Source organism: Nothobranchius furzeri, chromosome 15 (assembly GCF_043380555.1).
Source record: "Nothobranchius furzeri strain GRZ-AD chromosome 15, NfurGRZ-RIMD1, whole genome shotgun sequence".
Classification (NCBI taxonomy): domain Eukaryota; kingdom Metazoa; phylum Chordata; class Actinopteri; order Cyprinodontiformes; family Nothobranchiidae; genus Nothobranchius; species Nothobranchius furzeri.
This window is the reverse complement of record NC_091755.1, coordinates 28,734,929-28,747,119: the sequence shown is the minus strand read 5'-3', so window position 1 is coordinate 28,747,119 and position 12,191 is coordinate 28,734,929. Positions and strand designations below refer to the sequence as shown.

The 12,191-nt window shown below is 43.6% G+C and overlaps 1 protein-coding gene across 3 annotated transcripts in view; it reads right to left on the bottom strand.

The window, feature by feature from the left end:
* The window catches only part of rerea (arginine-glutamic acid dipeptide (RE) repeats a), a 138,057-nt gene that overhangs the window by 67,872 nt on the left and 57,994 nt on the right, over window positions 1-12,191 (bottom strand). For all 3 annotated transcript variants that reach the window (XM_054745844.2, XM_015967689.3, XM_015967691.3), the window contains 2 exons: window positions 8,865-9,375; window positions 1,801-1,871 (listed from right to left, as the gene is read on the bottom strand). In XM_054745844.2, coding sequence (XP_054601819.2) covers window positions 1,801-1,871; window positions 8,865-9,231 — 438 coding nt within the window. In that variant the 5' untranslated portion in view covers window positions 9,232-9,375. The remainder of the gene's footprint in view (window positions 1-1,800; window positions 1,872-8,864; window positions 9,376-12,191) is intronic.

Here is a 12,191-nt window from a genome sequence, read left to right as displayed (position 1 = left end):
CGACCGCTCGGCGCAAAACTCGCCCCGATGTCGTGGCTTCTCGCACGACTGGAAAATCGGCTCAAAAAAGTGAAAAAGTCGCACAGTGTACACCCGGCTTTAACCATGGTGCAGGTGTGTGTTGTTTATATATATATATATATATATATATATATATATATATATATAAACACACACACACACAGAGTCTTTATATGTGCAGGAGTTTTTGCAACCCTAAGCATTCACAGAGCTGCAATCCGATTAAAACCTCACTGCTGTAGGGCACGGCGGCAAGGCCTCCAAGTCACCTTAAAACCTCTTCTGCACATAAAAACTGTCCTTCATCACAATAGTATTCTCTCACAAGCACACACACAATTTTGGGCATGGCCTCTTGTCCATGCACAAATAAACATTCAGTTACTATTTCACCTATTCAAAATGCTGAGTAGGTGACATCTGAGCTGACTGTGCTTTTTGGCCACAATTAGTTTGGCCTTGGGGCCTAGACGCTACACGCCAAGTGTTTGTGCTCCATTTGGACAGCCGGTCTCTTATTAGACAGACAATTCTCACTCTAGTTTAGCTGCACCTGTCAAGTGGCATTAAAAACGCATAACAATAACGTATTACTTTAGTCTTTGGCCATCAAAAGACACATTCATTACATATATGTCCTTAATATGTGTTAATAACTGCTACAGACCAATTGAAAACAACAAAATCACATCCTCAATTCAGCAGTTTTCTGATAAAAATGTGTTTGGTGGACAATTACTTGAGTGCAGTGAACTCTGAGGGGAGAAAACCCCAACATAAAACCATTCATTATTACCAATACGGTAAAAATCATCTGAAATGATCTAGTTTTTTTATTCCTGACCTGCACGACGTGCATGTGTGTGTGTGTGTGTGTGTGTGTGTGTGTGTGTGTGTGTGAGTGAGTACGATTTAAGGTTCCTGTTGCTAAGAAAAACAAGCTTCTCCTCCCTGAACGGACTGAGCCTGATGAATCAGCCATTCTCTCAGCAAATTAAAAACTAATTTATTTCTTTATTCAGGGAAAAGGGTTATCTGGCCACATTATGCTGCAAAAAATCAATAGAAAACTGGTGAGAGTCCCCTTCATTAAATCAATTATGTGCATCTACAAACATCTATATTTTCAATGCTGGCACTACTGCACAACACACTCCAGGCTCCATCCAGATTCTCAGGGGAGGGGTGTTTATGTCTTTATAGAGGAAACACTCCCTGCACGTGAAGTAAAAGAAAAAAAAACAATAGTCAGATTTTAATCAATTGTAAAATAGAGTATTTAATTAGAGACTAATTTCTCCAAATATTTATGTCAGCGGTGCAGTTCCTGCCACCTTCAGTTGTAATTCTATTGCAAAAACATTATATCCCACCTTTAGTTATTCTGCTGCACGAATCTATTGATCCAGACACAACAGCTGCTCATTCACAATCACATTTAATGATTTATTAAAAAATAATAATGAAGGAATTGGTGTCGGAAACAACACGTGTACAGCTCAACAGGCAGCTAGCAACCCAACAGATTCATACCAATTATTCCTAATTTGTCTTCCAGAAGCAGTAACCATGGGTTTTCTTAAAATATAAGCATTGTGACCTCCATGTCACCCCGACGAACGTTCAACACTGAAGATGCAGCCAAAACACAGATTTTTTTATTTCTTCCCACATGAGCAACAGCAGCGCGTTACTCAGCAAAAACACGGTGAATCCCAGACAAAAGTGACGAGAAAGGAACATCAGAAAGAATAAGAGAAGGGTTGAAAATCTACTCACCAGCTTGAATTCCTGAATGCTACAAATGAAGTATGGAGTATTGGGCCGCCGACTTTCTATGTACACACAATCTGTAAGAGAGGGGAAAAGGGTTTTTAGAGATGATGATGTTCACACTTATCAGAGCTTTCATGATTTTTTTTACAGCCAGAGTCAGTAATATAGGGATCTTTGTGCCGTTACCTCTGCTGAAAAAACATTTTCCTCCTCGAGTCAAATTCAATTGGAATGTGAGTAATAGGATTAAAGACTTTTGGAGCGCTACAAGGTTGCCTTTCCAAAGCAAACATCACGCCCAAGGGGAATTATGTTATTGTTCCACACCATTTATACGCCAGTGAGCAATACTGACTTTAACCTCATCCCACCCTCCAGTCATCACTGTGCGGCCTCGGAGTTATCCCAACCTTCAAAATCTCAAAACTCAATTTCCGGACAACATTTTCACTCATAACTGAAACTTTGATGTTACATGATAACGTAAGACACGCATGTTATTGTGCTGAACGTCCCCTCGTCCCAGTCGTGTGACTTATGCAGGCTGTTGAAGTCATGTTTTATGCAACACATAAAAAGTTCTAAATTCATAAACACCAGCTGATGTTTGTAGCAACATTCAAAAAAGAAGATTGTAAATATTAAATCAACAATCTGCCAGAAAGAAAACAGAAAAAAATAAATAATATAACAGACTCATCTAGAAGCACTTTGTTCTTGGTTTTAATCCAACAAAAAGTTGGTGCCATTCTGAAAACAAGTTTCCAGGCCAAAAAAAGGAAATCCTTTGCTTTAGAATGGAAAAGATTTGGTGCAAGACTAAACACAGAGTCAGAATAAACACTGGCACTGCCTCAGTGAAGAGGACATGCAGAACTGTAATATTAGGACTGGTTGAAATGATTATTTTAACCTGATTTGATAACAGATGTTTTAATAGGGGGGGGGGGTGTCATCAACTTTTAATTAGCTTTGAGTTTGAGTGAAACAATGGGAAAAAAAAGAGTAAGCCACCCTCCACGTCTCATTCATTTTAAAATCGGGGCTTAATGATGTCAGCAGCAGGCCTGTAACACTGTGAGGAGTGGCGGCTGTGGCTGGCTGTGTTGTTAAATTGAATGTGACTGGTGGTATGGCCAGGTCGTGAACTCTCATCTCCTTAACAAAAACATTCACGCTGCAGAGGACAAAAACACACAGCCACTTCTGTGGAGAAGGAAAAGAGGAGGGAGGGAGGGGAAGTGGCTAATGGTTACTGCTAAGTCTGGCACAGCATTCTCCAGACACAGCCAGGTATTATTAGACCCAATACAGAAAAAAGAGACCCCCCACTGCAGTTTAAGTGACCAATCCATTTGTTTTTTGTGGTTCAAACAGTACCATTATTTTCTTGATAAAAGTAGATTTTAAAGCTTTCATTTATTTAAAACAGGCCACCCGTCAGCTCCTGTGGGTCAGTTTCCAAACATTTGGTGCAAAGGACAGCAGCGCTTGTGCAACCATCAACAGTTAAGGAGGACGACTACATCTCCACCGCGGGTAAAGATTTACACTGACAACACAAACTGCTGGTGCTCGTTTCACCAAAAACACACGCAGAGCTGTTTCAAGCAGGAGAGCCAAGCCACACTTTCCCTAACAAAAGATCTGTAGCCACCTTTCTTTTTCTTCCCAGTGACTGACACCGCCATCATCTGTTATTTATTTGTTTGTGTCAACACAGTTATCGATCTGGCTGCGGTTTATCTTACCGCTTGCAGAGGGAAAGAGGCCTGGGAAAGATATTAAATGGCCCTGACACCCAAGATATCATTTGTAGAGGTGCTGGTGTGCACAAGTGCGCCTCTGAAATCATTGTCTTTGTTTTTGGAGTGTGTGTGTGTGTGTGTGTGTGTGTGTGTGTAAGTGTGTGTGTGTGTGTAACCCCAGGGTGGGCTTGTTATCTGCTGTGAGCTGAATGAGCTGTTCTAAAGGGGGGGGGGGGGGGGGGGGCTAATCACCCATGCTGGGTCTGACTGACGCATTGTATCTCTCTCACTGCTGCCCTCTTCCTGCTTTCCCCCCGCCCTTTCCTATTCTCCCTCCCCTCCTTAACAGCATCCCTGGAAGTCATTTACAAGATAACATGAATGAAAATATCCATCGGTCCTATTGTGATCTGTAAGCAGCGCAAAGGTTTGTGTGTGATGAGCGACAGAGAGGAGTTGGGAGGAGGGAGCAGGACAGTGGGGGAGGGCGGAGAACAAAAGAGACTAATCTGAAGGAGATGACATGTTTCGGAGGAGTCAAATCAGGGGGGATTAGAGTTTAGTGTCCCCTCACCTTGGCGGCAAATTCGTTTAGGGAAGCCAAATCTCTGTGTCTACACCCATGAGCAGCACATCAACAGGCACAAAGACCAGACAGCGAGAATGAAAAAGATAGGAGATGGTGGCGGTGGTGGGTGGGTGGAGAGCATGGAGGGGGGTGTCTAGTTTAATCATTCACAGACAGCGTGCGAGTCTATTCTTCAAACGTCAAAAGCACATTTTGAATTCATTTTGGGCTTGGAAAGTCCACTTCCTCAAGGGCATTCCTCTGAAAGCGACTAAATGCTACCAATGTAGAAGTTGAACCAAAGTTAATGCTTGAAAATCTGCTGTATGATTGAAAAATGGGGGGAGACGGCGCTTAGGGGAGGTTATATAGGGCAACTGGTCGAATGGACATCCCAGTTCCTTGAGGGTCTGCCTTGCTAGTTAAACATTTCTGCCATTTTGTGTGTTTGCAAAAGGGTCTCCTCGCTCAAGTGGAGAGAGGAGGGAGGAGAGGGGTTTAACGGCGGCGAGACTCTGGGTGGGGGATGGTAGTTTTGAGGATTGAAGTGAGTGCTGGCTGTACGGACATAGCCTTCACTGAGAAAGGAGAGGAACCAAAGCAGGACCTTTGCAGAGATGTGCTCTCATTACTTCAGCAGCAAGTTTAACTTCTCCCACAATCCACTGCTTCACTGCCATGCCACCCAGACAAAGGCCAAGAGCTCAATACTCTGACAAAGGGGGATAATTGTGAAGCCACTGAGTAGACTGGAACACTTCAATGAAATCTAATCCTGGTGGACACAGTTTCTCCAGTTACTCCGTCGCCGGAGTTCAATCAACTGCATATTGATTGATATAACCTCACGATACACACCAAGTTACTCAATATTTCCCTTTCGCTGTAACTTTGTGTTCAGCTTGCCAATCTGTAAGAGCTGCCAAGCATGTCTAATCTAAAACACACCTACCCTCAGCAAGGAGGCCGTGCGTTATTCAAACCAATGGATGCCGTTTAATTTGCTGCAGCATTTCAGCGGGGAAGGGGTGGGGGTGGGGTGGGGGAGTGAGCTTGGGTAATATCGGTTTGCCTTTCTCTCACAACCTCACAACAATGAGCGAGTCACATAGTGGAAAACTGCCGTATATACCAGTGTTTTGTAAACAGTGTTACTGGGAAGGGGGTGCATATTGTAGGATGCTAGACGGGCTTATTAAATCAAAAGGAGTGTTTGTTTGAGTCACGCTTGCAGGCGCTGAGCGTTAGCCATGAGGCAGGATGCACCTGCATTGTTAAAAGTGGTGCTGGGCTCAAACTGAAAGACACACACGCACACAACAAAAGGGAGTGCAACTTTAGGCACACCACCCTTCAATCTAGTTTAAGGATCCTAAATTTAAAAAGAAAGTGATTATGTGGGTCTAAAGGGACCAGAGGGCCAGTGACAATAGAAAGGAACAGGATATTTGTGTTACAAGTGATTTAACAGAGACCAGCTGATGACCGAGGCTGCCTTATGCTTCTTCCTGCTGGGCTGCTCCCAGTAGGATGGTGCTACACGAAGTCAAGGCCTAAAGGTGCAAGGACATTTGATTTTTCCTCAGCTTTCCTTCCTCTCTACTCTCCCAACAAGCCTCAGTTCTACTCAGTGGAAAAGCAGTGGGAAATACCTGGCAAGCAATATTATCAGCTCTCCACAATAGGGCAGGTCTACAGCTGACTGAGCTCCTAAGGGAGAACAGAGGCTCTTTGACAACACCACCCCCCTCTCATTCAGCCCCTCTCTTTCCCTCTCGGCTAGCCCACGCTTTCTCATTTAGCAGTCGGCAGGTGGTTGGATTTCACCAAAACGCTCTTTTCCCAGAGTCTCCAGCGGAGGGAGAGACAGCAGCGTGGAGTGGGCCTTTTAAAAATAGATCTGCTCAGTTAATGACAAGCTACAGATTCATACTGCCATGTTTCAACAGGAAACATCTCCTAGGGCTCGTCCCTTACTTTAGCTCGACTAGAAGCTGCTAAGTGATCGACAGCTAGCCTCTGCAGCAGAGGGGAAGGGTTGTGCCAACAGGCTTTGCCAGTTGTCTTGGCTCCAACTTCAACAAAATCACACTTCAGTGGCCTCTTATAGGTGCTCTACATTATAACAATGAACATTTTCCTCTCTAAAGATTGCCAAACAAAATGACATGGCTCATAAAATGCTTAAAGAAAAATGCTTCTAACTGTATATACAAAAGCAGTGGATGAAAATATCACTATGTATTAAACACATTCTTTTAAAAGAGCCTCAGTGAAATTATGTGTATTCTTTAAATGATTTTCTCTTTCTAGGGTGAAGAGACTCCATTTTAAAGCTGCCACAGTGATTCAGAGGAAGGAGCCACCTTCTGCAGAGAGGAGAGGGGGGATATTTCTGTGTTTATTAGACCGGGGTGTCGAGTGTGTTGCAGTGTGCTTATCAGAGACCAAACGGTGTATATACGAATACGAATTACACCATGTAAACCTGTTAGTGCATGCTTAAGTGTCACAGTGTTGGTGTGCAAAACTAGTGGCCATCACTGGACAATAAATGTGTGCACTGACAATTCTTTTGTGTGCGTCTCTGTGCTTCCATGGTGTCTCCTATTGATCCCCCCTGGCAATGTGTGTAATCTCTAAAGAGAGGATCTATAATCTGGGGTGGTGGGGGTGGATGAGTGCAGAGAACAGGCTCAGAGGTGTCTAGCCGGGCCTGGAGAAGTGCTGAAATCTCAGCCACAGGGCATGGTTCGATCTGGCCCGTCTGCTCGCCCTGCATTAGGCTGTTCACCACAGCAGCAGCCCATACAAATGGTCTGGGACATAGTCCTCAGGCCATCACCATAGACACACTCCTCTAACCTTCTAAACAACTGTAAATCTTGAGTTAGCTGCAGGTCTACCTACTGGTCACCTACACTTCCCTTTTCCACTAATTCCCTCCTAATCGATGTGCACTAAACTGCCCAAAACCATTTTGAAGGGATAGAAAGGCTAAGCAGAGAGATTTGGGGGGAAGGGGAAGCCTGGGAGTGTTTCTCTCTCGCGTGATGACAGGCCTGCATATGTCAAAACCTCTGTGACATCAGAACAACTGCTACAGTTTGTTTTAGCCTCTGCAGCGCTCTCCATCCTCATATTACATACATCTAGGGCGGTGCAAATCTCTCTCTGAGGGTGGTCAGTTTTACATATTGTATGTCACTAGACGGCTATAAAGGGATTTAACATTTAGTAAAGCATAATCCATTGCAGGCTTTGTGTCTGCCTAAGCCGCACACATCAAATCTGATTGCAAGAAGGCAGCTACCAATGACCAAGCAGGAGGAGGGAAATGCGCGCACGCACACGCACACACACACACACACACACACACACACGCAGCTTATCAACTGAACAATGAAAAGAGGAGACAGCAGGAAGTCTGTTGGTGAGTCAGAGGATCTTCCATGTTGACACTAGGAGGTAAATTACAAATGAGTGTACGAGTGCTGAGGCTGTCACCACTAGTCGGGGCTTAAGCTTAATCTAAACCAATCTAACAACACCGGTCCTCGTGGTAGGAGTGTGGTGTGGCATCTGAGCCAGTATAAACCCAACAAATTAACTGAAGACAAAAGGCATAAATATCGCTTCACTCAGATGTCAGACGTAGAGCTAAAAATATTAAAAAGATATTAAAATATTTTGCGTTTTTGTTGTTTTCTTGTTTGGGTAAGGGGTACTGATGACTAGTCCAATCTCAACAGACTCATCAATGGTATTTACCAGCTTCAACACTTGCCAACAATAATGTAGCGTTATCACCAGATAGATGCATGCAGTCATTCAGTGTGTTTCAGTAGGGAATCAAAACATGAGCAAAACCATATAGAAAAAAAAACATACATTAACATCTCACCTTAACTTGAAATTAACATCAACATTAACAATGCTCAATTTACTGTCGGTCAGTCAAAAACAAACTTTTTGTTTTTAGAAACCGATCCATGAAAACCAGCTAAACTGATATGTGCTATTGCATTTAGCTAATTGTGAAACAAATAGTCTTTATGTATGTAGTTAAAATCCTTTTGATTGCCAAACAAGCCAACAGGATCTGCTCCTCCTACACTCTTTGACCTTTCACTAGCACCTATATGAATGCAAGGTGCAGCAGCAATGATTTAGTTGCAGCAACAGGAGAAAGGACACACACTTATTTCATTAGGTGAAAGTCAAAGTTCATCCTTGTTTACAGCCGTGAATAAAGTTGGTTCGTCCTCTGACTCGATCATTTCACAGCCATTCAGAAATGTTTCTAGGAAATTGTAGTTCCTTATGGGGCCAGAGACCATGGCATATTTTCAGCGAGTCAAATGGTGTTGGGATGAAATCATTATCATGGCTTTTGTCACAATCGCATCATCTAGCGAAGCACCACTTTGCTTTATTGACTCAGATCAAGACAAAGCTCAGAGAGGGTCACAGAATTGATTGCATGATGCAGCGGCCTTTAGCCTGAGGGAGAGTTTCTGCTGTTAAGAGATTTGCGACTTTGAAAAATCTGCAATGCCTCTGCAGCTCATTGCACAAGAAATGACCGGTTCTTTAGGAATAATCCATTATTGATCATTGTTTTCCTGTTACCTAAAGTGTGTGAGCACTGGTGTTAGATAGTTCTAATAAGTAAACTAATAAATAAAAGCTGCAGTCTGTAGCAAGACTGACCTGCTAACACAATTAGAAAACCCATGACAAGGACTCACCTCCGGGTCTGTAAACAATATCATCTTCTGTAATGAAGGATGTGATTTCTCCGTTCTCTGTGCGCTCATAGCGGGACTTCTTCTTGGGCATCTTCTTTTTGCCCTTCTTGCCAGCCTCCTCGGCCGTCCCGCTGCCTCCGCCAGTACTACCATTATCGTTGTCATCATCTTCACTGTGTTCGCTCTCTGCATAGTTCTTGGCTCCCCCCTCTAGCGTACAGCTGCGGCGAGGCCTGGAGCTCTCACTTTCACGATCGCCCCGGTCCACGTCCTGCCGGCGGGACTTACCGGGCTCTCTTTTGTCCCTGTCCCTGTCTCTGTCCCTGTCCCGCTCTTTCTCTCTTTCCTTTTCTTTGTCGGCCGTCATGATCCGCCACGTGCCTTCCTCAGTCCTCTCACGGCTGGGCCTCCGTGAAAGGTAGACTGTGAGCCTGGGCTTCAGAATTCTGAATTTACCAGTCAAATCCAGGGAAAATTCGACCACACCAACAACCCCAGTGTTTCAGGAAAACTGTGGGCAAAAGAAGACAGACAATTAGACCCAGTTAGCAATATTTGTTGCTTATCACACTTAAAAAAAACAAAACAAATGGATTGTTATCAAATAAAGGAGGTGGGTTAGAGAAATACAAGCTCCTACAGGCTCCTCCAGCAGAGTACTCTAAAGCCCTTTATAGAAGACGCACGATGCCTGCAAATCGGCATAATACTGTCACCACGGTGTGTCTTGTGAAAGCGCTGTGGCGGCATGGTGATGCAGGAATTTTACAGCATTCATGCTGCCACGCTTGGTAGTAGGGTTGTCACGGTAACCGATGTAGCGGTAAACCCCGGTAAAAAAGTTGACAATAATACTAACCGTCTTGTTTTAAAAAAAATATATTATCTCGGTGGATTACCGTGGCTGCGGTGTAGGCGCGGTGACCCTTACCAGCCACCGTATCATCTACTGAAGTTGCTGGCGGCACATGGGTATAGGGTTTGTTTACAACCAAAACTTTCTTGAAGCTAAAGCTGAAATAATGGCCAAAGGAGGAGACGGCAGTGCTCAAGACATTTATTATCCCTCAAAGAAGACAAAGCCGGAAGTACGGGAATTTTTTGGATATTTGAAGAATGGCGAGGGACAGCTGATAGAAGACGGCGATCCTTTTTGCAGCACGTGCAGAAAAAGTGTCTGTGAAAGGCAGCAACGCTTCAAATCTCATGACACATCTGCGTGACCATCACCCACAACTCTACAGTCAACGCAAGGCAAGTTAACGTTAGCGCTTTAGCTAAAATGCGTGATCCGAGGATTTGGGTTGAGGGAGAAAGCAACGAGTCGCTATATAAAGCAGCCGCAGTGCCGCTACCTGCATATAAACCGTGTCACGGACACCCCCATGTTGAAATGATGCTATGCATTACGGGGCTCCCAGGGGCAGATAAGAGTTGGTCTCTCTCCGAGAATAATTATGAATTTAACAATGATTACTGCCTGATGACATTTTCCCAAATCTGCAAAGCTCACTGGAAGGACACAAACCGAGGACAATATTTTCCTGATATAGGGGTTTATTACTCAAGTAAGGGTAAAAAAAAGTATCTGATTAGAAGGCTACTTGAGTACTGAGTATCATCTGATCTAATATTTTTAAAATGATGACATCAAACAGACAAAAAATAAGAAGTTATGTGCAAATATTGGTATTTTGAAGACTAAAGGGGAAAAATGTAAACAAATAAACAACATAACTATAAATAACAAATTTTAGGAAAAATTTAGAAAAACTGAGGACAATATTTTCCTGATCTACAGGGTTTATTTAGTTGTCAGAAAATGTAACACGTTATAAAAAATACCACGATAATACCGAAAACTGTGATAATTTTGGTCACAATTACCGTGAGGTTAAATTTTCACACTGTGACAACCCTGCTTGCCCCAACGCCGGACTTATGAATGCATATTACGTCTTGACAAAATAGAGGGTGGTGTCATGTAGCCTGGCCTGCCAGACTCCTCCCATTTAATTCTGCACAGAGAAAGGGTCTGGGAACTCTCCTATTCAAATAACCCCACCCCGTGAGATTTCTAACTGAGCCAATCAGCGCTGAGTAGCATACGTCACACACCGTAACGCCGAGTTTCTCATAAACATGGCGACTGAAGTGGAGTTCGCTGCGGCTCTTTCCTCTGTTCTAAATGACTTGGATACGTCTTTAAACCCACAAGTAGAAGCACTTAAAGACTTTCTTCTAAAGAAAGATGTTTGCTCTGTCGCCAGTTGCCATTTTTGACTACAACTAAAAAAAAAACTACAGCTTTGCGGACGTCACACATAGCGACGCTTAGTTTTTCAAACAACGAAGACTGCGGCGGAGTTCGCTGCGGCTCTTTCCTCTGTTCTGAATGATTTGAATGTCTTTAAAACCACAACAAGTAGAAGCGCCAGGTCTTTCTTCTAAAAAAGAAAAAAGATGTTTGTGCCGTTGCCAGACGCCATTTTTGACTACAGCTAAAAAAAACTACAGCGTCTGTACCAGTCGGCATTTCCGTATTTTTTCTGATTGGTTGTTTTTGAGCTGCCTAATCCCACCCCTCATGTGCCTCTGTGCCTGTGAGTAACCAGACTCTTTCTGTGCAGAATTAAACAGAGGACAATTCTGGCAGGCCAGGCTAGGTGTCAGGATCACATGGGGAGTTACTGCCGAGCTCCAGCTGACAACTATATGAAAATGAAGGTAAGCACAGGCAGTTAGTTTCACTTTGTACACAGAACCAGCTAAGATGATAAACTGGAGCGATGCAGAGATCTGGTAGCTTCTCTCCGTTAGAACTGGAGCTCAGATCACCAGACCGTTCACAGGGACTACAGAGGACAGCCACCTTTAGGAGCGGCTTGTCACAAAAAAATAATAATAACGTAATGAACGCAGCTTCGATTGCAATAGAAAGCAAGTTATGTCTAAGTTAAATGGAAGTCCACGGCAGCACAGAGACCGCCCCCATACGCCCTTTATATCGCCATTGCGTAATCTTTTGTATTAAGGACAAGACTGCGCCCCATTCCTTCCACGGTTTGACCACTTAAAAGACTTAAGGCTCCCAGATGCTGGCTCAGAGTTGCAGCTAATTGACACCATTTTTTTTTCTAAAAGAAACATAATATTGCTGGTGACACCCTCAAACACTGGGGCAAAAGAAGAGACAGGAAGGTACGTGGAGCAAGTACAACAACAAAATTAAACAAGGCATAACTGAATATGGGAGCCAAGTATTATGGTAGGATACAGTCTGAATACCTAGAGAATGATGTCGGCGTTTGTTTTCTTTTGATGTAC